The sequence below is a fragment of the Plectropomus leopardus genome, chromosome 3 (assembly GCF_008729295.1).
Source record: "Plectropomus leopardus isolate mb chromosome 3, YSFRI_Pleo_2.0, whole genome shotgun sequence".
NCBI lineage: Eukaryota > Metazoa > Chordata > Actinopteri > Perciformes > Serranidae > Plectropomus > Plectropomus leopardus.
Genome location: NC_056465.1, coordinates 10,202,027 through 10,229,981, shown reverse-complemented (window position 1 = coordinate 10,229,981; position 27,955 = coordinate 10,202,027). Strand labels below are relative to the sequence as shown.

At 38.3% G+C, this 27,955-nt stretch overlaps 1 protein-coding gene across 1 annotated transcript in view; it reads left to right on the top strand.

Annotated features, from left to right (window-relative positions):
* LOC121962364 (contactin-associated protein-like 4) overlaps positions 1-27,955 on the top strand; it is a 132,797-nt gene that overhangs the window by 5,786 nt on the left and 99,056 nt on the right. Inside the window, exon 2 of the mRNA XM_042512620.1 lies at positions 19,909-20,019. Within this exon, the coding sequence (XP_042368554.1) occupies positions 19,909-20,019 (111 nt within the window). The remainder of the gene's footprint in view (positions 1-19,908; positions 20,020-27,955) is intronic.

Below are 27,955 nucleotides of genomic sequence, written 5' to 3'. Positions count from 1 at the left end.
AAAAAGTCGTGGGGAATAAATCACCCCTAACTTTTCTTAGTGTCATTTATGAAAATGTGTTTAGCAGAAGTGGAGTCATGAGGAGGTTCTGATTAAGTCAAGGTTACGTAAAGGTGGCGGCGGCTGCTGGTGTGAGCCTGGAGCTGCCAGTCATGAATCTAGATTTATTAATCCAGGGACAAGTAGTTAAGCGATAAAAGTGACAGAGAACTGCAGTCCATCCATCTGCCTTTGTGACCTGAGGGATTTTGTGTTTGCCCAAGGCCAACTCCCCAGTGGATGTCTGCCTCCCTAAAAACAGACCCATTCATCAAACGGCCCTGTCATTATCTCAGATGACTTGTTATTGGTCCAAGAATCAGCCACATTCTGCTGAGGTCACTATTCACTGTCACTCTGTGAAGTAGGAGGAAAGTAGAAACTGTGGGCATCAGCTATTAGCAGAAACACACTGTGTTAATGATGAGTGACATTGTGATTTATACTGAGAATTCATCAGGTCTTTGTGACAGGCTGTCAGTGCTGTGTGTGACACAAAATGCCACTGATAATTGATACCCAATTCATAAAACCTTTATTCTCTTTGTTTTTATCTGCTTTTCCAAATAACAAGCTTGGTAAGAAAGAAATTTCTCTGAGGAAATAATATGTTTCCTGTGCTTCCAGCGTATCAGTGGTGGGAAAATATATCGAGTGTTGCCAGTGTTGTTATATTATATTGAACAAATAAATTAAATGCAGCTCTTTTGATTTTGCTCCCATTTTTCACTGGTTTAAGATTCAAGATTTTTTTCATACACTAAATAGATGTCTCTGAAGTGTTGGTCACAAAGTCAGTGTTAGTGAGCACTTCTCCTTTTCCAAGATAATCCATCCACCTGACAGGTGTGGCAGATCAAGACGCTGATTACACAGTATTATTACTAACATAGAAATTATTCGGTTGTGCTAAACAGTTGTCCTATCAGCTGCTTCAGCTGCTGCTCTCAGACGATCTTGCAGGTGAAGACGCTGGATGTGGAGGTCCTGAACTGGTGTGGTTCCATGTTGTCTGCAGTTAGGAGGCTGGTTGGATGCACTGCCAAATTCTTGAAAATGACATTGGAGATGGCTTGTGGTTGTAAAATAACATTCAGATCACGACATTCCTGCAGTCAGCATGCAAATGGCACGCTCACTCAAAATTTGCAACATCTGTGGCATCATTTTGTGTGACAAAACTGAACATGTTAGAATGGCGTTTTATTGTGACCATCTAAAGGCACATCTGTGTAGTAATGATGCGGTTATATCAGCATCTCGTTATGTCACACCTGTCAGGTGGGTGGATCATCTAGGAGAGGGAGAAGTACTCATTAACAAGGATATTAACAAAAATGTGTGAATGAAATTTAAGAGACTTACATTCTGGGGAAGTATATTTCATATTATCTATGATGCCTCAACACTTTTGACAGTTTTATGTAATGTGTGTAAAATCATGATCTGCAAATTTGTGATAGCAGCTGTCAGATTTGGTAGTTGCAGTGAAATAAGATGCACAATATTCCCGTGTGAAATGTAGTGGAAGAGAACTAAAGTAGCATGAATACTCATGCAAAAACAAATACGTCAAAACTGTGCTTAAACACACGAGTGGGGAGGTCAGACACACTGATTTTGACGTGTACCTTTTTAAATTGTAAATATATAAAATGTTTATGAAACATAATGAAATGTTGTGAAATCTATCTCCCCGTGAGGTCCACTCAGTTGGTATTCTGGATCTTTCAATCATATTACATAATCTTCATTGGCAGATAGAGCAGATTTGTCATGTAACTGAAGATGCTCAAATTTCCTTTTTTTCTGAGTGCTATGAGGACTTCTTTTCCAAGTTGGCTCAATTAAACTCCAAGTCCAAATATGGGTTGTTTGTCTCTACCCTCTAATACCACCCTACCCGTGGCAGAATATCAACACAGACTCGACAGGCTCGGTCATATGTGACCTTTAAAGGCCGCAGATTTAAATGTGTTAGATTCAGCCAGAAAACTACTGGGTTAAGTTTAGAAAAAAAGGAGGTAGAAGGGAGATTTATTAGTCATTTTTTAAACAAAGTTAAAAAAGAAAACAAAATTACATTTGTCCTTGATCCTGCTACATCTTTGGAGTTGATTAAAATCAGCAGCTAGTTAAGTATAGAAAAAAAGAGCATGCTTTGAGTAAGTACACTTGTAACTTAAGTCACGTGACACAGTGTTAGTTTATTATGTTACAAAGTTAAAATAACCCAGCGTTGACTTTTGGTTTCACATGGGGCACTAACAGGTTCTCCTGGGTCAGTGTGTTATGTTTTTTAATTTGTACTCTTCATACCACTGCGTCCTTTCTTCCCATCAGAATTACTATGGCTACTAGAGGTCTCTGGATAACAGTGACGTAAATATGGGTTTTAATAGTCTCAGAGTTCATGTCTAGTTGGCAAATGTGATGAGTTGAAGAAGACCATGTGATACAATCAGTAGTTCAAGAGCAGCAAGTAAATGGACAACTTGTTGGGAGATCATTTTCTGATTATTCTCTGAGCAGCTGAATAATAGACTTTGAGTATGATTGTGAACCCTCATTAATTGATTTTCTGTCCAGTGTCACAGTACAACAAGTTGTTAACATCACATTATGGGTTTCTTTTAATTCTCATATTGCGCAAATTAAAATTGGGAATATAAAATATGCCTAATGGAAACATGTTAATTTCGAAAAAACAACTCCCATTTATCGAAAAAGAAGTTTTTATGCTTGCATGAGGTGGTATTTCAGCTGATTAAAAAAAGCCATATTTCACAAAACTGCAATGGAAACACTTTTTTGGCTCTTGTAGTTCACAGGAACTGGCTCCCTGGGCATGATGCAGCAGGCGCTACGAGAGGTGTAACATCAAAAGTTTAGCGGGTCATCTGGACATTTTGAATCCACAATTCCTCTGTGAAATTGTGGACTTTCATCTCCTAGAAATCCCTCATATATGGCTGCTCCCACGTATAAGGGGCTTGCCTTTCCATTATCGCTGGCATAACACACCTAAGTCGCCTTTGATTGGAAATAATGACGGCTAGTGCGGTGACTACAATAGAAATAAACCTGCTAATGTTTTGAACATCAATCGTCATGCTTGTTGAAATGTTATCGCGGAAATGCAGAGGAAATGCAGCCATAAGATCACTCGATGGGAATGCAGTCATCTCGAAATTGTGTTTTATCGACATTTTGAAAATATTGCTAAGTTTTGGGCAAATCTGTTATGACTGATCTCGTATATATTGGCAAACTGTTGCTATTGGCCAATTTAATACAATATTATATAAAAAATGTTGAGAATAGTATCTTTAAGGTAGTCAATAGTTATAGTATCCACTTCAATACTCAAATACATCAGTAATCACAAGCCGATGAAATTTATTAATATATAGCATCCCAAACCAAGCAAAACTCCCTTATCCCCTGTAGCAAAGTCAAAGAAAACCTGCTTTGAATTTCATGCATTGTAAGGGTTATCCAGCTGGGTTTGAAAGTCAAAGAGCTGAAGGATTATTGTGTTCACTATTAAGGAAATGGATGGTTAAATTGGACAAAGCTGAGCTGACGCCAAACATGTGAAGTAAAAGAGAGAGAGTGAACTTGAGTGTGAAGGGACAGAAGAGGAAAGAAAAGGAAAAAAGAGAGGAACAAAAGCAGGAGTTTGTAGAAAGAGCGCACAAAAAGAACAGCACAAATGCAGGAGTTTGGTTCAGTGCCCTGTGTGGACATTCATTGTAGCTGCCCTCCATCTTTAAGCCTTGCAGTGACACTCCCAACTCCTTCTCTCATTTCACCCATCAGTGGGTTTTCTTTTTTTTTTCTTGTGTGTGTATGTGAGTCTGTGTGTGTGTGTGTGTGTGTGATGTCAGATTCATTCGCCTGACCCCCCTCATCTCACCTTCACACAGCTGCAGCTCTGTGGTGCACAGCAACACAAGTTTCAGCAGTAAAGTCCTGTTCGTCTGTATTACAGCCTTACTTTCCTGCCAGCAAGATGACGTTATTGTAACATGGCTTTTAAACGCACGTACCTTTTCTTTGAAGAAAACCCTTTTGTCATATACAATACAATAGCTTAATTGCTTTATTTGACAAATTTGTCGATTTCACCAAGACAGTGATAATGATCTGCTAATAGGAGCCTAATTTAAACATTTTCAATATTCAAATGGTGTGCCAGGATGGAAAATTGTGTCCAATATTGCAATAATAGTTTCACATATAGATCTATCTCTTCTCAGCTTTATTTGTTAGTGCATTGCAGATCTTGTTTCCTTTAAATCATGCTGAAAAATGCAATCTCAATTTTTTACCGATTTGTTTTTTGGATTTAGTTTAGCATTTTTTTTATATTATTCTTTCTTTATTATTATTATTGCGCTTATTCGACAAGCATTATATATTATTGTAAATAAATCTAATAGCTTCAAAATGTATTTTATTTATCAAGGTTTTTTGGGCAAATATCACTCTTTAAAACTGCCTAACTTGCACAAACGGTGATTTAAACATCTATCCCTCTAATGTATGGGCTCTGTTAACAGTGTGTCTTAACTACAGTAGCACTACCTGAAATGTAACATCACATAACTGAAAAGCATTGATGAAAATCTGTTTAATTTCAACTGAACTTAAGGCTCAGTTCCTATTCATTACAATCTCTGTCTTATTTTCACATTTTTTACAGTTCCTGTAATGCCATTGTACTCACTGAGTTAATGGTACTCTTTATTTGATTTTGACCACTAGTATTGCTTTGGAGGGAATTTTGTTTATGCCCATTTTGTTTTTATCATTAAAGCATAAGAGGACACACATGTGTGCGTACAAGCAACACACAAGTGACACATTTCCTGTTAATGATGTCACATTATTCCAGTGATCTACAGGCTGCAGTAACTCATCAGGAAGTGCAGCAAAGGCAGTTTGGACATGGATGCAAAAAAATGCAGCTTTCAACATGTAAAAAATGGATTTGTAAATGTTCTATGAGGAAGAAAAAGCTTATAAATAACAGAAATGATAGGTGGAACTGCCAAATAAGACCAAAGTTGTAACAGCCTTAAATTTACTTTTTAAAGAATGATTGTGGTAATGTATCACTGCAAGCCGACTTAAAGGCTGCTAGATAAAGTGACAGTTCACCCCCAAATCAAAATTGACAATCTTTTTCATCTAACTTGTAGTGCTAATTATCAATCTAGATTGTTTTGCTGCGAGTTGCAAAGAGTTGGAGATATCGGCCGTAGAGAGGTCGGCCTTCTCTTGAAATAATAGAATTACATGGCAGTCTGCTTGTGGTGCACAAAGCAGCTAAAAATTACATTTGAAAAACTCAGCAGCAATGTCTCCTTCCGAACATCATGACCCGCTTACTCAATCTACAGACCTTGTTTTGAGCAGTGTCATGTAGGAACTATTTTCCTTCTCCTGAGCTACACCCTTAAACCACATCACTGCGCAGAAGGAAGCAGAGGCATCTACTGCCAGCTCACCGAGCACCACTGAGCGAGCTAATATTGCAAAACATGCACAAACCTCTTGTCCACGAGTAGATGCACGCTTCCTTCAGCATCAGTGTTACTGATATGGGGTGTACTTTGTTAGGAAATAGTTCCTCCATGAAACTAATCACATCAAGGTCTGTGGATTATCTTGAGGGGAAAAAATATGCATTTTGATTTTGGGTTGAACAGTACCTTTAAAAGGATTTTCCTGTATGGTATCACAGGTCTCAACATCCTCCCTCTTTGTTGCTCCCGTCTCAATCAATTAAACAGCAAATTAATATCAGATTAGTTATAAATACTGTTAATAATTACTTAACCTGCTGCTTTGACCTTCCTCCTTTTCAATGATAATGACAGCCTCTATATTTGTTGGATTGAGGACTGGAGTGGCACAGTGGGAGCGGGCCATGTAGGTGCCGATTGAAATAAATAGTAATTATAACCATCAGGACTCTTTATTTGTGAGCTGATTATATTATATCCTCCAATTATTTGTGTAAAGAGCTGTATATAATAACAATACTAAACTTCTGCTCAACCCAGACCAGACATCATCAGGTTAGAATATTTTTATTGGTCACCACATCATTTTCTTATAGCATGTAGCATAAGCCACGATTTATACAAGTCTAGTGTAAGTCTGGTGTTGTTATTATGACCAATCAGAATGAAAGCCAGAAATACAAAGAAAAAAAGACCCTGGTTGTAAAAGAAACCTTGAATTCTCCTTTTTACTCCTTTATCAGTGAGGGCTATTATTTAAGATTTGAGTGTTGGTGAAGAGGCCTTGGGAAACTGAGAGCTTTTTCAGTTGCAGGATCTCTCCCAAGGAAACTCTGTCCTTGCACACAAATCAGCAGATACAACAAAACATGACTCAGGAGCGTGTAGATGTGGTATTTCAATGTGAAACTTTGAACAAAGAGGATGTTTTAATATGTTATAGTTTTATGACATTGAATCAAACTATTTAATGTTGCTTTTTGTCACTTATCAACAGAAAAATACAGAATAAAAGAGGTTTGCGTAATCATTCAATCATAGGACGTGCTGAAATCCTCAGTGCTGCAGACAGTTGCTTTTACAGGTCACAAAATTAGTGAAATGGAGATCACCTGTGTGTAGTTAAGAGGGTTTAAACTGATTGCAGACAGACTGCATTTGGAGGGTCCATCTTTTGGTGAGTCAGTATTGTGGCAAAATCTGCACCATGAAGACAAAGGAACACTTCATGCAGCCAAGCCAAAAGGTGAATGAGAAGCACAAGTAAGAGAATAAATACAAGAAAAAATCCATTAATATTACTGAACTGCGCTGATGCTTTTTGTATCCACTGTAGGTAATAATGTTACCAACATTACTGTGAGGATCTGTACATTGCAGCCTACCCAGTGACTGTTTTTCAGGAATACTGAATGGATTCATGTTTTGTGTGTAAAAGATATAATCAAGTCACAGTTTTAAAGCTTGGTTTCTTGCTGTAGTGTTTTGAATCAACTGTTAAAATAAATCCTGTTATAGCCACAGGGATATTTTTCTTTACATGTTTACAGCATAGACTGCATAAAAATAATAGACATGGCCATCCTGACATCACTCACTAAATTGAAGACTTCCACGTCGAAGCCTTGAGTTAGGCATTTTGGCCATGACCATCTTGGATTTGGATTGTGGAGAAGTCAAATGGAAGACAAACGGACGCCAACCTGCTGAACTTTGACGCAGCTTGGGCTTGCAGCCTCGTCATCCAGCACGAACACGGCGGGAGACCTTAAGGACCGGCGTGTTTGCCTCAAGTTCACAAGTAGGAACTCTGCCTTTGATTGGCGTTCCATTGTACTTTTTCTAGTAGGAGGTTTGAAAATCTGGAATCCCGACTTTGAATGGAACTCAGCATGAGAGCCCAAGATGCCACTTAGCAGTCTCATCTATATTTATGAATATCTTCTATAAAAATTCACTCCCTGTGCAGTTGTCATGAATGTTGAAATTACCTATAGAGATCAAACCTGTGTTTTTGTACCTTCCCAATAAATACAACAGCATAATTTGTTTTAGCAAGGGCCTCCCAAAACCGTGTCTTTACAGTCAAGCGACGAAGCTCTCTCTCTAGCAGTCATATGGATAGTGATTCTCATTTGCTGATAGCAAAGGTGGAATAGTGTGAATTTGGGGTCGATAAATGAGTAAATGAAACAAAATTACCAATAACACTGGTTTCTTTTAACAAGGACTTCAGTTGTTCCCTATCCTTAAACTTAAAGTGATTATTTTAATCCAAAACCATACATTATACGTGCTATTCTTCAGGTCACTTGTAAGTCTCGTTGTTTAGTCATGAAAGCTTGCAATTTACCCTCAATGTCCTACTATTGTATGTAGCTCAAGGTTCAGGACACAAACTTTTCTTGTCGTTCAGAAAAGAAGGCAATGCTTTGCGTGATTATTTAAAGAATCATTTTAGAAATATCAGTTCTTCTCCACCCACAGGGAGAGCCAACCCTAAGTGCTGGAGGCAAAAGAGAAAGAAAGAAGAGCATGATAATTTTAGAGTCTTTTTTTTTTTTTTTTTTAACAGAGTGACTTAATGTGCCCCCAATGAGAAAAAGAAAAGTATGCCATTCAATTTCTTGTCTGTATTTTGAAATGCAAATATGATCCATTAATGAAATGCTCATCACATACTGCACACATCTCGCCCTGGGTCCATTAGTAGAAGTGATGTAACCTGCAGCAATCCTCCCAAATCTGCATAAGAGTGACATTTTTCATTGTGAATCTTCCTTCCCATTACTAATGTGTTTTGCAATCACTTTTTTGTTGTTGCTTGTCTCAGCACTCAGCGTGTGTGCTAATGTGATGAGGGTTAAACCTCGCCGACTCCAGATAAATGTTTTAATTGCTGCTTTGTTGCAGTGCAGCTTCCTTTTGATCATTTAATTCTGCTGATTAGGTCTGCCTCCCATGGAGCCACATATTAATGCAGTTAGCACCGCAGAAATTACAGCATTGTTTTAATACCATTTCATCGAGAAAAAAGTAGTTAATTATATTGCAGAGAACAGTTTATCTGCAAGTGTACTATAAATGTAATGGGATTTTCTAACAAGGGAGGTCTTAGATGGTTAGAGTCAGCAGAATTACAGGCCTGCCTGGTTTGTCACCAACAGACAGATGAAGGGCTGGAAATGAGGAACAACTATTTTTCTCATTGTTAGCAGTCAGCCCGGCAGCAGAGTGTCTCATTTAAGCTGTCAGGCTGTCAGGCTCCAGTCTGCAGGATTCACATCAGTCGCAGCCACATGGCTTTACCAGGCTAACTGTTAGTTTGACTTACACAATTATGGATGACTCAACAAAATACTTAAACATGACGCCTCACAACTCAGATAGAAAGTCACAAACTGAGTTAATAAGGAAAGCTGATTTACTTATGAAGGCTTTTGGAAATCTGCTATCAATTATAGATGAGTTGTGGAACAAAATGGGCATGATTTGGTCTGTTTTTAAAGAGGGAGTGATAAACTGTGAGTGGCAGTTACTTATGAAGAAGACTAGAGCCATGCTTTCCGCTCAGTCAGATTGATTTTGTAAAGAAACCAAACAGTTCTATAGATAGAGGTTGAGGTCCTTTTCTGGGGATGAAATGTTAGTCGTGGATGTCAAACTTTCCACTACTTTGGTCTTAACTCAACGAATTTTGTTGAGCTGGATCATGGCAATAGATGGATTGGCCATCATTAGGTCAAAATTTAATTTTGTCCAGTATGGTTTATGGCCAAATACTTGCAAAACTAATGCCTTTCCCACCAGCTTCAGTTACACTTGTGTTCAGTGCTAATCACCAAATATTAGCTCTCTAGCATGCTAAACTATGATGATGAACATGGTTGTCATTTGCTAAACACCCCCATGTCAGCACTGTCTCTGTGAGTATGTTAGCATGCTGTTAGTTGGTTAGTCAGTCAGTCAGTCAGTTAGTCAGTCAGTTAGTTAGTCAGTTAACTTGATAGGTCTGGCTGTAGACTTATTAATCTGTGGAAGTCTGGTTATGTAAATCTAAGTGGAAAATACAGTCTATTTTTTTCTGAACACTTTCACATTAACTGAATATAACATCTATTTTATCTATATCAATGTATTTTACAGTTTAAACATACCCACTGTCTCAAATGCAAAATTAAATGCAAAATACTACACACAAAGCACAGCTTAGTCTGATGGAGTTCATTCATTTTGAAGGTAATTGGTCATAAATCAAAGTATCAGCCAAACTGGTATTAATAACTGACGAAAAGTTAAGGAATCAACAAAGTCATGCCATATCCTCCGGCCATCATGAATGTCAAATCATCCAATAGTTGTTGAGATTCAGTCTGGACCGATTGATTGGCAGACTTTGACATTCCTCGAGCCAAACTGGTAACTTGGCTAAAAAATGTATAGCCCACACAATGAACAATTTTTTTTTCTTGACTTTTCCACAGTGACATTGTTAGTGAGACACAGAAGAGACAATATCAACAGAAATTTGATTCCAAGTCCTTAAGGGTATGTTTCTGGGGTTCTGGTTGTGAATCCAAGTTTGATTTTTATGTTTGGAAACTATTTTCTTTGTTAACTTAGAGATGTTAACCTCTAAGTTAGAAAAACTGCTTAGTGTTGTGCTCTTGTGTGCCTTTTACTTTCCAGCAGTGTTTCAAGAGTCCAACAGTCACAGAGTGTATAATGCAAATATATGTTGGGGGCACTTCTACAGCTCTGAATCAGTGACTGAAGGAGCATGATGCGTCTCCACTTCCTTTCACTGTACGAAAATGAAGCCAAATTATTTTGGATACGGCTGCTGTCTTGAGCTGGTGACATTATTTTGAGCAATCTATGCAGTAGTGATCGGAAATGGAGCCGTGATATCGATTTCCTGCCCGTACACAGTCCAACCCAATCACAAGCAGTGCCTTTAATCACAAGCACACCAATTAGCACAGAGAGCTGTCAATCATTAGGTCAAATCCTGTTTATATAGCAAACAGGACATAAACTGTCTGAGGTGAGAATTTATTTGTCTCATATTTTGATTGTTTAAGTTTTGCTCATGTCCAATCAGTGGACATTCGGGTGATGGGGTTTAAACCCTATACAACAGCCAGCCACCAGGGGGCGATCAAAATGTTTTAGCTTCACTTTTGGGGAGCTGTCCATCTTTATATACAGTATATGCTCTGAACTCTTTTACATTTAGTTTGTTGAAGTGATGGATGGTGCTCATCAGTATTCAGCATCTCTGTATCTGTTGTCTCTCTGGGCACTCAGTTATTTCACTAAAATGGTAAACTGGATGATATACTGCAGATGGATGGACTTTCTGTCCATCTCCTGTAACCCCGTGCCTCAAGCACAGAACACACCAGCAGCATCACAGTGCTGTCATTTGAATCACATCAACTGATGCTTCATACACACAGATGGAGTAGTACAGTGGCCGGGATGTGCTGATCCAGGGAGCAAATGTAATAAAATTGCTGCCTTTCCAAAGAGCTGATGCCCATAGCTGTTGGAAAATAGCCCAGTGTTCTAACTTACACAGAGAATAATGGCCGTAGGTGATTTGGCAAGTGTCATATGCTGCTTGTTTTTGTTGCCCTTTAGAGTTTTATAGAAAACTGCACTGAAACTGGAACTTTCAGCTTTAGAAAAAAAGAAAACCTATTTGAAAATCATATTCACATTTGCAATAATGCAAATTCTGCTAAACAGTAAGCCTGTGTCATGCAGACCAATCCATTTGTCCCAAACCTAAATGCTATTTATCTAATATTTTGATATTTAATGATCCATAATGTGGAAGGAGCAGGGTTATTGTTGACAGTGCAACACAGGGGAACTTAACCACCACAAGTAACCACTTCAAGGTCCAGAATAGTCACACAGGTTTGCAAGAGAAATACACTTCCAAAAAGAGATACAAATGAATTGAATAAGATTTATTTTTACACCCTTTTTCTGAAATGACAGACAGTATTTAAAATTTGGTCAACTACATAATAAAAGTAACAACAACAACAACAACAACAACAACAACAATAATAATAAAATAATAATGAAATAATAAATAATAATAATAATAATAATAATAATAATAATAATAATAATAATAATAATAATAATAATAATAACAATAACAATATGATAATAATAATAATAATGATGATTATTATTATTATTAACAACGTATCGTAACACAGTTAGAAATAACCTCATTATTAATCGCTTCAAAAATGATGCGCTTGTCCTTTATGTATGTCATTTTAGAGCCACCTGGTGGTTTAATGGCGCAGCTGCATGATAAATGTTCCTTCTCGCACACCATACACGCTTGGCAATAGGGAAATACTCCTGAGCTGGAGGCAGGTACGTATAAGCTACGTTGCAGTCACTATTTCTGTCTTTAATGCTTTTAAGTCATTCTTTTAATTGTCTGTGACATGTGTTTTGATTGTAAGCAGTGCTGGAACGTACCCTTAAAGTTACAGATGCTTTTGTGCAGCTGTACTAACTTTATCTTTACGTTTCCTTTTTGTTTACATATGTTAATGCTAGCTAGCAAGCCGTGTGGTTAGCTGGATGGTGTTACTGACTGTCTTCGAGCCAAAGTGTTTAATATTATTTTGGACAGTAATACCCCCACTCTCTGTTCCCCCCACGCTCACAGTTGCTTATCACACTGTTAATGAAGACTGTGTACTGTTGGCTTTTATGTCAGGTGGGCTCATGTTAAATGAGGGTTTTGTAAATTGTCACTGTATGAAGACTTATAATTCACAGTTTTTGATATATTGTGTTTAATGTAAAACTGGGATTTTCATTGATTATGACGTTTGAAGGAAAAATAGCTCTTCTTTCAGGGTGCATTATACAAAATCATAATGAATGTCATATTGTTACTTAATCACTATAAGATTGAATGGTTAATGTTAGAATGTGGGTGGTAAGATTATAATGGCATTGTGATGTGAACCCTTTTTTGTGAAGTAGATTATATTTGCTGGCCTAACAGATAATATTTTAATTCAGGGTGTTTACATTTTGCTCCGCTTTAAGTCGTCATGTGACCGATACTTGCAAACTTTTATGAAGTTATTCATACAAAATCAGCTGTCCCTGTCCATGCCTGGTAGGACCAAGTATAGAGGCAGCTTCTCTCCCCATAACCCCTACCAATGACTCAGCCCGACTCCCAACTAAAGAAGGAGGTGAGCAGCACTCTGTCAAATGACATGTCGGTTAGTCACTGAAATTTTGGTTATATTAATATCACTGGTGGAGGAAGTACTCAGATTTTTTTTTACTTAGGTAAAAGTAGAAATACCGCAGTCTAAAAATGTCATATCAAGAAAAAGGCCTAGATTCAAAATGGTACTTAGAGTTCAGAAGATTTATCAGCAAAATATACTTATATACAGTAAGCTATTAAAGAGCAAAAGTAGCCATTATGCAGAATGGCACCAATCAAATATCATACCCATAGAGATATTATTTTTATGATCATTACATGAGCCCCTCAGGGTATCATAGAATATTGTATGATTTTCTTTGCATGTAAGAGTAATGTTGTAATTTGTCAATGTTTAGCTAATTTTAGACACTCTGTATACTAATGGGCAGATTAGTAGTATAATATTGCGTAATATCACATAAACAGTGGTTTTGCTTGTAGTAGAGTAAAAACGAAAATATATTGAAGGTAAAGTTATTGAAAGATTTTAGTGGGTTGAGTGGGTTGTGGAGGTGTGATAGGTGTGGTAATTGTGCAGGATTTGCGTGGCATGTGGCGGTGGGACCCAATGTGATATGTTTTCTCGGGGCCCAAAATCCCTGAAGGAGCCCCTTATAATAACATGAAACAAAAGAGCACAAAAAGAAAGAAACCTTGCAAATAAACAAACCAACAACTCAGTATCGCTGTATAAACCAACGCCAACAAAAAAAAGAAAAAGAAACAAAAGACACACTGCTCGCATTCTTCAGAAGAAACCAGTAACATTCCTAGTGTCCAAAGCAGACAGCTTCTCCACTCTTTGCTGAAGGAAGCGCAGACAGGACCACAAAGCTGAACCAGTTACACTACCAGAAAACAAAGAAAAAGAGATGTGAAGAGAGTGTAGAGAGTACAGATGCAGAGACAAAACCTTGTACAGAAAAAAACAGCAGTGGCAAGGGGTAATGGAAGCCAGGACTATGAATCAGGCCCTGATGCACAGCCTGACATATACTGTGAGTGTGTACAAAGTACAAGGAAACACTGAAACTTAAACTGGAAGTTACGCTGATTTAAAAGTAGGCTCATGCAAACTTGTGTGTACCAGAGAGCAGAGGTGCAGTTTTCTCAGACAGCAGGAGAATGAGAGCAATAAGGCTGTGACTCGAACAGCAGAACAGACAAAGAAAAGAGTTGTGTTTAGCTGGAGGCCAAACAGAAGCTGCCTGAAGTTAACAGAAGCGCATGAGCCAGCATACCTCTACAGAAGAGACATTGTCCTAAGCAAGACCTTCACAATATCTCCTCGGATCTGCTGCTTGGAGAGAAGCAAAACAAAGGAGTAGAGGCAAGTATATAATGCCATGACACACACTGTAAACTTGCAGCACAGGAAAAACATGAAAGAACATATGCCCTACAATCACTGAGAGCCCAAAGGCGAACAGATGCGACGCCAGAGCCAGCCACACCAAACTATGGACGGCGCCACTGACGCAGAAGCCAGGTGAAAAAATGCACATCAAAATAGTGGGCACTTGCCCAGATATAGCGCTCAGCAGTGCCGCCCAGTAATTAGGACTCTGGGGATTCATTGCCTGCGGCCCAGTGATGACAGAAAGATCCCTATCTGCTATATCAACAAACACTTTACCTCCATTTCCAACAAGCCAGGTGAAAACAGATTCATTAGTAAACTTACGGCCAGCAAGACGTTATGAAACTGGAGTCACTGACCTCTGAGGACAAGACGTGGCTGTAGCAGCCAGCCCATTCTCCTTTAAAAGCCGTCAAATACAGACGCTTTTGCAGTACCTGATTGCAAGATCCCAACACCAAAAAACACTCCTGTGTCTGCATGATGTCATCATGCATGATATCATGATGCATGATGCGTCACGTTGAAATGCTGCTGGTAACAATATGAGGAGAACAAAGATCCCTATCGGTCAGGCGGGAGAAGCGGTGGATGGATACAACAAATCACAGACTTTGAAGTAGGAGTCCAGTGTTCGCTTCCTGTCTTAATATGATTATTTTTATTTTTTTTTTACACCTTACCAATTTGCCTCTTTAGCCTAAACCGAATCATCCTTGCCTGCATGTGCGTTTGTTGACGTCCAGGTATTGGTTGCCATGTGCTTTTGTCACCTAAACATAACCGCATGCAGCATCATTCCACCATGTGCTTCAGTTGACATTACGATGGCGGCATCAGAGAACCTCAGTATGCAGAAGTACACTGCAAAGCAGCAATATATGACAATTTGGGATATGAGGGTGTGGCAATAGTGCCCCTTTATAGCTGTAAGATCTTAAAAGCAAAGAAAGAAGTGGAGATAAGAATGACAAGGAAAAGATAAATAATAGTTCTGATGGCATCAAATATGTGCTGGCAAATCTTCATATTTGTTCAACGATAAAGGTTAAACTGTGATATAAAGTGTGAGACTGTTTCACTTTTAGTTAGGTTTCAGGTGTCAGTTTAGAAGTTGAATCCCCTTTTGTTGTCAAGTCTACAGCCCTTTGTCAATAACTTTGTAAAGAAAACTGTGTTCCTTGTAGCTCTGTTTTAGAAATGTGTTGTAGATCCATGTGTCCATATCTGACAAAGCCGTGGTCAGTGGCTGACAGTTCAGCAGCCTTTTTACCTTCATTTCCCTCTAAGCTTTCTGTATTTTGTGCTTTACTTTTTCCTCCCAGTCAGTCACCTTTTTAAATGTCACTACTCCTCCGAGGAAAATCACCCTCGCCTGCTCAGACACCCTTGCTTCTTCTAACCAGCTTTTCTTGCCAAGGCCGTGCTCTCCCGACACATCCCACCGAGGTTTTACAGTGCTCATTTCACCTCTCTACACTAATTCTACTGTGTTTTGCAGTAAGTGCTCCACTATAATCCACAGCTTGTTCTGTGTCTCTGTCAGCTTCAGGCCTGGCTGGATGGAGATGAAGACACAGCAACATTAGGATACATCTTCATCTAAACAAGCTGTTTTTTTTCATTAGATATCCGAATCCGGAGTGAGAAAATGACTTATGAATTTCGTGATGACTGATAAATCTAAATTGTGAATGGTCAGTGACATTCTTTCAGCTCACTGACATCAGTATTCTTCTGTAGTAAACAGAACTTATACTCAGGAGCAAATCACCAAAGACTCTTTCTCCCTTTGATCAGTTTGTTATGAAGGACTTTCTGCCATCTGTTAGCGTGTTGTCAGTTTTTTTAATATTCTTTGAAACTTTTTTGCCAAACCAGAGATCTGACTGGGATTTTGTCAATATAATGATAAAATAATAATAATAATAATTTCTCACTTTGAGCAGTACTTAACCTGGAAGTCTTTTAATTTAAGGGAACCTTTATTTAACACTGAGAACTGGGAAGACATTCAGTTTCACGTGCTGGACAAATACACCAATTAACAAGCACATCAGGGGTGTGCAGAGGAGGTGATATTGAGAAATGATAGGTCAAAGTTAATTTACCTATTAGGGCTGTCAGCATTAACGCGTTAATTACAATGTGATTTAAGTCCAATTATTAATGTGATATTTTTTAAAATCATGTTAATTGCTGGCCCACATTCCTTTCTTTGATTCCTTATCAAGACAATTTAGTAAGAATTGCTTCACCTTCTCACTTTGGACTTTAACATTATTTTGTAATGCAAAATAATGGAATTGAAAACATGCTGTTAAAAAATGTGATTAATCGCGAGAAATTCAGCAATTAATAACCATTAAAAAAATCAATCGTATGACAGTCCTATTACCAATATATTATTGTGCGCTACCACACAAAGCCACAAGTTTTCTGCTGATTCCTTTCTTACTAAAGATGCTGCAGTTGACCTGAGCTTCAATGGAAATTCACAGACAAACTCTGAAGTGAACCCAAAAACTAATTGTTTTACCTATGTTGCAAGTATACTTTGTAGAAAAAAACTGTATGCATGTAGTGATCAGAAACTGTAAAATACCAGTGAAAAAATAAGTTTAATTTAAAAAGATACAATGCATGTAACAAGCCTAAATTGACACGCCATTACTGTATGTTCAAAGCAGATGCAGAAGGTTACCTATGTCATATTAAGACGAGTGGGTCCATTGACAAGGCGGCAATATTTGACGAGTTGGGATGAGAACATATTGGCTGTATGCACTATTTTTAAAGTCATACAACAAAATAGATGCCTGAACGTCTGTGCATCATCAGGGAAAAACATGACTGTTGCCAAAAAAATCTTGCTCTCCAACTGTCTTCATCATTTTGAAACCATAACACAACAAATGAAGATGGATAATTTTCACTCCTGCCACCTGAAACGAGGCAAAAAAAGTCTTATGTTACTATTTTAAAACTACATAACATAGGTAGGGTTGCAAATTGGCGTAAACAGCATTAATAATCTTGAAACCTAATTTTGTTTTACAGTGCTCAGTCAGACTTCATAGAATACATTTTTAGCTAACAAATCTGTTACGTTTAGATCCATGACATAATAATCTGCGTTGCTCTAATTGCAAATTAAGGATCTCCAACAATGTCAAAAATGTAGTCTTCAATACTCTGAATTGAATCTTAGGTCAACAGAAGAACACTTACTCATTTATATTCGATTTATCGAAGGAATAGCATAGGATAAACAACATGGGCGTGTATTGCTATCTGAACAGCTCCAAGTTGAAGGTATTTTAAAGACCTAAAGGGTTTGGGGCTTTTGATAACACATTGGGGGCTCTGCCTCTGCGAGAGGAGTTACAGACTTAGGTGGATATGACAGGCTATTCAGAACTGTCAACAGTTTGTGGTTTATAGTCTCAGGTAATGAAAATCCCTCTGTGCTTGAAATGAAGTACAATAATGTTGACAAAGTAATCTCAGCTGAAGCCTTGTTGTCAGAGGAGGGATACGGGACCTGGCACTGCTGAATGGGTTATGAATAATTTGAACTGGCTCTGTTCTCAGAGGTGGAAAGCAACATCTATTAAAAAAACAGATTTTAGATTACACTTGCACAATACTTGTGGAGACAATTGAACACTTGGTAATTAGTTAATAATCAAGTATTCTGGGGAAATTGCTTACCCATGGAGACACGATGAATCAGGCCGCAGCTCCCGTTGTAGCTGCTTTTGTCAGCTGCAGAACAATAGCTCTAAAAGTAGTTTATTGCTAAAGGACAAAGGATGGATACTTGCTGACACAGATTTCCACTTTCTATGTAAACTTTTGAGAAGTCGCCCTTATCGCAATAAAGTATTGCTATACATTTACATATCAATTGAAAATCAGAAGAATGTGGGTGCTTTTCTGTCTTTGTGTTTCTTTGGAAGAAAATGCATTTAAAAGTTAGAGTAAAAGAGAGAAACAAAACAAGATGGTGAAAGATTTAATGCTTACTGTATGTGTTTGTTCGATATTTTCAGCTGTGTCGTATCATCAAACACAGACACAAAAGTCCATTAATGCAAGTCAGAGTCAAGTTTTGGACACATCAACTTACCTGTTTAAATGGCTATTGTCAAATTTACCATCTAATAATGATGAAAATAATAACAAAATGACAGTAACCACAAATATACACAATCAACAGCACAAGTAAACGCTGATGGATAACTGAATGAGCCTACTGGGCACAGGCCAGGGCCCAAAGGGTTGGGGGGTCGATGCACTAGAGACTCTGTTTTCGGTGTTAACATTTTTAGTCATAAACAACCCACAAAGAGATGTAAAAGAACCATGAAGAGATGTGAATCAACCATAAAGAGATGTAAGACAACCATAAAGAGATATAAGACAACCCCATCTAAACATAAAACAATCACAAAGGGGTTTAAAAAAACCACAGAGTAACACAAGCCAACTTTAAAGAGTTACGAAACAACTACAAAGAGTTGAAAACAACTGCAGAGATACACAAAACCACAGAGACACACAAAAACAACCACACAGAGACATAAAATAACCACAAAAACACATAAAAAACAAAAACAGAGACATAAAATAACCAGAAACACATATAAAAACAACCACTAAGAGACGTAAAATGATCACAAAGAGACGTAAATCAACTACTAAGAGATTTAAAATGACCACAGAGGCAAACTCTGTAAAAGGATGCAAATCTATAACAAGATGCAAAAACATAAACAACCATAAAGACACACTAAGACAAAAAAAGACAAAAGAAAAAAACAGAAAACAATCTCAAAGAGACAAAGAAACAACTTAAGACAATGCAGTTTTTGTATGCATTTTACATGTACTTTATAACATTATACCATGCCCACTGTATTCTGGCCCTGTGCATCATAACGAAGGAATGCGTATCAGAGTGGCTACACAGAAAAATACTTGTTTGTGGGATAAATTTATTGTTATTTTGTTTGTCCTTGAATACCTTATTGAGCAATTTGTTGATATATTCAACTCCAGTGACTTCCTGTAATAACTTTGTCACAGGAGAATGATGAATACTGAACAGATGTTCTGTTTGATAATATTTCACATTGGCATACTTGTATCTTTTATTTTGACACTTCGGGGTTTGGAATCTACCATCCCTTTCTCTTTCTGTAGGTCCCAGTAGAGGCACTGTTGCCATGGCTTTGTTTGTTGATGCATCAGCATAATGTTTACATCCACAATAATAATCCGTAACCTCAAAATAAGATAATTTTATACAATGACATTTTTTGTAGATACTGACTGTTCATGGGTCACACGTTCAGAGTCAATTTGCACTCAGCTTATGACTGGAATTCTTACCCTTGACATTTCTAAACATCAAAGTGTATGAAGCATGAAAAGGTCTCCACTGACTTTCCTCTCCCTCAGAAACCAGGTTCTCTTATTCATGTCTCTGCTCTGTGTGACCCGTTATCTGCCCCGACCCAAAATTATATGTTATGGATACTCAAGAGAGCTTCAAGGTTAACCTTTCAATTAGAAGGACACTTCCTTCATTTTGCTTTTCAGCAGCATTATAGAGACACTGTAACATACTGGTGCATATGTTCAGAGGAATGATCCTGATTCTAAACTGTCTTTTCTGCTTTGTGATTGGTTAACAGAGGTGTGTGACAGCCCACTGGTGGCCAATCTACCGCCATCATCATTCAGAAGCTCCTCCCAGCTAACCAGCAGCCATGGACCGGTCTTCGCTAAGGTCAACAGGAGAGAAGGTACGGAATCTTCCATTGCTATGTCCATTGTCCAGCTTAAATATTTTACCACCTGCAGTGGCAGCACATTTTGAGATGGATTTATTGTCATAAATAATGACTGAGCTGGTCCAGGCACAGTACACACTTTATTTGATGCAGGACTTTGTTTCAGGAAGTTACTTAAAAGAACTAAACAATGAAAGCAAAAAGTATTTAACTATGATAATTGTAGGTATAGTTTTTAACCTAGTGTTTTTTTCCCCTAGACATTTTCCCCCCTAGCTTTTTCAAAATAATTTTCTAAATCTACTAATTGTTGCAATTTGTGTAAAATTTCTCACAAAGTTTCTCATTGTCTTTTTTTTTATCAATGATTTTGAAAGACATCACACAATTTTGCACAATTTGCTTGGGGTTCAAAGATTTAAATACTTGTGAAAGGTGTTTGAAAGCAGCACAAGAAAAGTGATGTCGCCTTGGGTTTCAAAGGGTTAATCCATTATCAAATACAGTGGAAACACAAATTTAGTTCCTCTGATTCCACAGTTCCTGGAATTATTTGGTGGAAAAGCTCTAAACGTAAGAGTTTCTTGTTTCCTCAAGCTCCTTGGTTGTCTCTACCATTTTTGTAACAGCTTTGACCTTTTCCATTTTTTACACAGTTGCGTTTCAAAGTGTAAACAGTGAGAGGTTTGGGGTGCCGGCTATCCATAAAAACTTTAGCCTTGTGCAGCTTTAAACTTTTCTGCTCTCGGTCAGTTGTTGATATCAACTGTCAAGAAGCGCCTCCGGGCCAGAGAAATGTTGGGAACAGATGGAGAAAAAGCAAAGTCCCTGGACTGAATCTCACTCTTTCGACTTAGATGTGTTCAGTTCTGTTTTGTGGGCTGTAGTGGTGCATTTTTCCCCTCAGTACAGGAGGGAGTCTTTGCCTCTCTACAGGATGCAGAGCACCGAACATCAAAGGCAAACCTCAGCTGGATTCACACAGTCTGAGAGATACCTCTGTGGTGCCAAGGGACAGAGAGGGGGAGGCAGAGATAAATACAAAGATGGATAGACAGTTTGAGAGGACAGCAGTTACTGCCAAAAATCTGTATTGTAAAAAGAGATGCATTGGAATTATATAAGACCAGCACATCAAAAACTCTCCACAGGGCCACCTCCTCTCAATAGGGGTATAAATCCGAGTTGTCATTCACCCACCACAATAAAAATTCAAGAGGGAGTGCTTTACTAGATGCTGATGTGGGGCTTTGTTAAGGGCTATCATGGCTGGTTTTGGAGCTTTTGGGAGGGAATGGTTTGCGGATTTTCCCATTTATAGAACTCAGTGGCTGATTGTGCTGCCAGAGCAGAGAATCGTCCAGGAGTCAAGGATTCATTTTTCCATTACTTTTACTGTAAGAATAATTTGACCAACTTAGAGGCAAATTGAAGATAAACGGAATGTTTTTTATTATTATTTTTTTCTGAGTACGTTTCATTGTGACGGATCCAGAGCTGCTTTTTTCCCTGTAAACATTCCAACACATTGCAGGAAATTGATGTAAGAGAGAAATTGTTGGGCTCATTTCTTGGGTCTGTAGGCACTGTGGAATATAAAGCCAATCACAAAGCTGGACACGTTCCAGCCGCCTACAGTAGTGGTTTACAAAGTGGGGATGCCTTAAGGACGGGCCAAGGGTGCCGCAGGATTTATCATATCATTATTTATTGCATATCTTTAATATACAATAACCACGTTAAAAAATGGGTGACATTTACATTAATTTTGCTCTCTATTATGTTTTTTTTAAACAAAAAAGCAAGAAATATAGAATTCATGCTAATAACTTTGTGAAAGATGGATATCTAGCGCATTCCCTTTGACATTTTTTCCTTAAAATAGTCTAATCTTATTTTTAAACAAGTGAAAGAAATACATGTAACATTAAGTACATTTAATTATATTCAGTGTTTATTCCAAATTAGATCTTTATCTGCTCATCTGCAGGCCACCTATTTGCCTTTGTTTTGTGTGATTCAAAGGGCAGGGCAGTTTCAACACTGATTGCAAATGATTTTTTGTTTGTTTCTTTCTTTTGTGGACCATAAAATATTTGCAATATGTGTCACATATATAAAAAGAGGTGCAGTAATGACAACCTAAACCTGGAAATTAGTTACCATTTTAGCACTCCTGGTTCCCTCGTCTCAAAGTTAGTGAGGTTTTTTTTATGGGTTTTTGGTTGGATGCCTGAAATAAGGTTTGTAGTTAACACTAGCTTTAGAGACTTTCACAGTTTGTTTCACAACATAAAACAGGTCACTAAAGATGCCCTTTGTGAATTTTGTCTTAAAAAAAGCTGACTACAGAACATTACCACACCGAACATGGCTTTAAAATCTTGTTGTGGGGGCAGCGTTCAGTCATGTGACCGTAGTATAGTTTGTTAATAGTCTAACATTAGTTCTTTACTTCTGGTGATTACATTTACGCTTAAAAATCATACAAGTGCTGTTAATTTGTGAAGAGTATCTTTATAAACAAAATGTGCAAGTATCATAAACTCTTCTCTGCAACCTCAAGTCAAATGGAAACATGCCATTGGCTTTCTGATGAGGGAACCACTTTCAGTTGACCTACAAAAAAATGTAATCCCAGCAACACTCTTTTTTTGGGAGAAACCACAGAAATAACATCCTTTTTTGTGTCCAATTTTCTCAGTTTCTTAATGTTTCAGGATTCTGCATCACTGACTTTTGTTCACCTGGTAAGAGAAGTCATAAGTGACTCCCTATCTCTCTGGCATCTGTTGAAGTTTCTCGTCCATCACAAAGTAGTTTTAAGAGACTCAAAAAATCTCTATCAGATGCCAAATGGCCAGCTTGTAGAGGTTACAAAACTCCCACATGCCTCCTTGGCCCTCGCTGCTGCCAGTTGGTCCCATCTTGGCTGGTCAGCCCATGTGGGGGCTGGCATTGACAGGACTTTTCACACATGGTGGCCATTTAATCCCATTGCGGTGCTGCCTCCACTTCCAGTGTTATGCCCTACTATGGACACTAAATGGGGCCAACAGCAACAGGAGGAAGCAATGGCCCCGCACTGGCATTTAATCTCTTTATTCCCACATGCATAACAATGTGCATAGTGGACAATTAGCATGTCATAAAGTTGGGGAAAGGCCAAAGATGGGAGCTTTGACACGGAGCTCAGAGGAGTCGCTCTACCATACGGCTCTGGTTTGGAGGCCAAGGAGGCATAAGCCCAAAGCTGACAGCCTCAGTAACAGACTTCATTGTGTTCATGATATTTTTTTGTGACCAACAAGGGAAAATATTGAAAAGCAAACCACACCACTGGAACAGAGTAAGACTGGGCTAATTTTAACAACAGCAGACTACAGTTAAACATGACTTTTAGTCATGCAGCAGCTTCTGAGTTAAAAAAACAAGTCTGCCAATGTTGACTTATGTGAGTCCAGTCTGAGCCACCGAGCTAATATAAGCGGTCAAATGATCACTGAAACTTCACCAGTTTATGGATTATTTTGATTTATTAAACTTTGTTTAAAAAAATGACTCAGAGTGACCTGAGTCATTTTGATGGAGGTGATTCGAAACAACAGCAACGAAGCTACATCAATTCAATATCGGCATAAAATGCCCCCCAAAAAACGGAGAGGGTCAAGTGGCCAGGTTTCGCCAGCAGACGCTGGAAGAAACTCTCATGGATCTCGCCCCCCCCCCCCCCCCCCCCCCCCTCACCCCCCATGCTCTTGACTGAGTGTCCCGCGGGGTCCGAAGCTTTTACTTTGAAAAATCAGAGTGTTTAAAGAAGCCCCGTTGCCTGAATACTGCAGGTAGGAATAATGGAATAGGACTCCGGTTCTATTTTGTGGGTTTTCTCTCTCTGAACTGGGGCCATGATTTGTTGCATTGTGCTGTACTTTGCATGTTTACACATTTACACACATTTGTGATACACTTTTCAGATGTCTTTTATGACATTGAAGGCAAAATTATAACATTCAAATCACTGTTTTGCTTGTCAGACTACCTTTCACAAAAATGCATTTTTCTCAGCTTTCTAGAAAAAAAGTGGTCTTTTTGATGAAACCAGCCTCTATTCAACTTCAGATAAGTCAAGAATGGAACAAGGTGCAAACTAATGTTTTTTTTCCATGATGAAAAAGAGAGTTTCTTCTTTCATTTGAGCTTTTCGATGTTTTCAGAGTCTTTGTACAAAATATTCTGTGGGTCTTGAAAGATGATTCAAAATGGCCAGAAAAGCTGGCACAAGCCACTTTCCATTATATAATAGGGCTGGCTCAATGAGTTAATCAAGAAATAGCAAAATTACATTAACTGATGTTGCTTCTAGATCACAATCTAAAACAATCTAAATCAACAATCTAATCTTCTTGCCATCTGCTTCAATGCTTTTTTAATTCATGGTTTCTTGCCGGATACAATGATATCTGTCTTGTTAGTTCCGGTGATCAAGGATAAATCAGGTAAAGTTGGCTGCTCTGATAACTACAGACCAATAGCCCTTGCCAGTGTTTTGTCTAAAGTTTTTGAAAGCATCCTGTTGGACAGAATTGTGGAGATTATTTCTTCTACTGATAGCCAATTTGGCTTCAAAGCTAAGCATGGCACAGACTTGGCCATATATTCCTTAAAGGAAATTGTCAATACGTATAGAGATAAGAATTCCTCAGTTTTAATGAGTTTTATTGATGCCTCAAAAGCTTTCGACCGGGTTAATCATTTTAAGTTATTCAACAAAATGACTAGCAGAGTTGTACCTAAATGTATTGTGAGAATTCTGTCCTACTGGTATGCCAACCAGTCGATGCGTGTAAAATGGGGTCACTGTGTCTCTGCCCCTTTTGGGGTCAGGAATGGGGTCAGACAAGGGGGAATTCTCTCTCCAATTCTCTTTAATCTGTGTGTTGATGACCTTTCTATCGGCCTAAACACCTGTAACACTGGGTGTATGATAGGCAATACTTTAGTCAATCATATTATGTATGCGGATGACCTCGTGGTCTTCAGTCCCTGCAGTGCTGGTCTCCAGCAGCTTCTTAATGTCTGCTCTGATTATGGTATTGTCCATGACATGAAATTCAATACAGATAAGAGTGTGGTCATGATCTGCAGAACAAAGGAGGACAAATGTCTAATGTTTCCTACTTTCAAATTGGCAGGTAATAACTTGAGATGTGTGAGCCAAGTTGAGTATCTTGGGCATCTCATTACAGATCAGTTGAAGGATGACCAAGACATTTACAGGCAGTGCTGTTCTCTATATGCTCAAGCAAACAGTTTGCTTCGCAAGTTTGGTGCATGTACAGATAGAGTGAAGGTGGCTTTGTTCAGAGCACACTGCACTCCTCTCTATGCTGCCCACTTGTGGTCTAATTACAGCAAAGCAAGCCTGTGTAAAATTCAGGTAGCTTACAATGATGCTTTGAGAATTCTGTTGAGGAGACCACGTTGGTGTAGCACCAGCGAGATGTTCGTGTCTGCAGGTCTTAATACACTGCAAGCCTCGTTGAGAAATTTGATGTATAAATTTATAGGTCGGCTGAACATCTCAGAGAATTGTGTAATCGTGGTATTGACATGCATCAAATTGAGCACTACACGCTATATGTCCAGGATATGGAAGCATTGGTATAGTCGTCTCCTCTGTGGTCAGTGACTTTTTTAATTGTTTTTAAGTGATCTGTACATATTGTATTGGGGATATGTTGTTTTGGTATAGTAGTCTCTTCTGAGGTCATTGACTTCTTTACTTGTTTTTTTTTCTTTTTTTTTAAGTGATCTTATTGCATTGTGAATTTGTTGTGTATGGTACTTCTATGTGTCTTTTGTAGCTTTTGTATGTATTGTCTTGCTCTTATCTGGACCATTGAGTCTGTAATAAAGTTTATTATTATTATTATTATTATTATTATTAAAATTACTGCCTTGTGGTTGTATGCCTCTGCAAACTAGTCAAGTTGCAGTTACGGTTTACATCCATGTCTGTCCAGACTCATATGTAGCCATTACAATAGACAATTCTTCAAATACGGATGTTGCTGCAAAAAAAGTACATGATATCTGTACAATCAGCACAGTTTCAAACAAGGCACCCAAATTTGTGTCACCAATTCGAAACCTGACAACACTTGAGTTATTGCATTAAATGGCCAAGTGTTTTGGCAGGGCGTTATGATGTCAAACTGAGGTTGATCGTTGACGTTTTAGATATAAAATGTCATGACTTCATCATTTTATCTCTTTTTGTGTAAAACTTTGTCATAATTAGCTTACAAATTCTGTTATGGCCACAAACATTTTTGTGAGGACATAGTAACCTTGACCTTTGACCTCAAAATTGATCAGTTTATTCTTGAGTCCAAGTGGATGTTTGTGCCAAATTTGAGATCACAGTGACCTTTGGGCACTAAAATCAAATAAGTTCATTCTTAAGTCAAGTCATGGCATTCTTAATGTATCTTCATGAAAACAGGAAGGATTGACAGCCTGAAAGTATAGTGCTTTTGGCCATGGCTTTTGCCGATGCAGAGGCGTAAAAAAAGCATCAACATTTTAGGACGTGGTCCTGTGCACTTGTTGATAATCTTTATATCAGATATCTGCATATGTACTGTATATGTATCTGTGAGCAGTGATACAAGAATGTGGTAGCAGTAGTGTTCTGGTTCCATTTGTTCTATGTTTGTAGTCCAAGTAGTATTGACCAAACATGTTTGAGCTGCAGAATGAAGTCTTCAAACTTTTTTCTCTGTCTTCGTAAATTTTCAAATATTTGTTTATAGAGATTAGCTTAATTGACCAATGCATGTGTGAGTGGAAGTCTTTGCCCAGATATCCATTTTCTGCACTGGATCTGCTGAAATATTGGCTGCTGCCCTCAGAGCTTTACCGTCATCAGACTGTTTGCTGATTGGTCCTGAGATTGGAACAGCCAGCGCCTCTATTCTTGGGCCTTAACTGTGCCATTCCTTATAATACAGAATAATGAGGCCAGTAATGCTAAAAATGTCCTTCACAGTGGCAACCTGATTTGAACACACAAAAGGTTAACAAATTGGCAACAAGTGCTATATATGCAAGTGGATCTGTTTTCTCTGAGCAGCAGTGGTGGGTCTGAGATGGGCCTGTAATGACATTGTATAAATAAGCAAAATTAATTTCCAAATGTGTGTAGCACTGGACATATTCATAGTGCTGCAGTTTTTACAAAGTTGCCTATCCTCACACTTTGACTTGTCACGCATCCCAGTTTCAGCTTCCTCTGTGCCAAGACACTTCAAGTATCAGTCCTCTGATGATCAATAATGCAACTGAGTCAGTCAACAATCTCATAATTGACTGTGTTGTTGCTGTTATGGAGCTGAAAAAAGAAGTGTTGAGGGGCATTCCAAATCCTAATTGGCTGCCTGCTTATCTACAAATTTTAGCATGCAGAGATGAGTAGCCAAACTCTGCAATGAGTCTGACATCAAGTGGGGTCCTTAAAAGCCAATAATTGGATGTGAATGCCTCTTTTGAAAGGCACACGTTTTTGGATGTTTGACTCTCCCTAGTTTTGCTGCTGAAGTGTTTCCATCTCTCCAAAACCTTTTACTTTTATATTTTTCATCCTTCCACATCCTCCCACTATCACCTTTACATTTTCTTTTCATGATCTATTTCCGACCCTTCTTTGCCACATCCTGCCCTGCCACTCTCTGGTGTTAATCCTTGTAGATTATGGTCTGCTGTAATTGTAATTTTACCTCAGCCCCATGTGGGCTGCCACAAAAACATTGAGATAACTTCATTCCGTCTTATAGCCAAATGTTAATGACAGCATTTAACATTTATAGGCAAATGTTAATGGCAGTATTTAACATCTAAACGGTCTCGGTTTTTCAGTGGGCCATACTGATAATTGCACATTAGAACC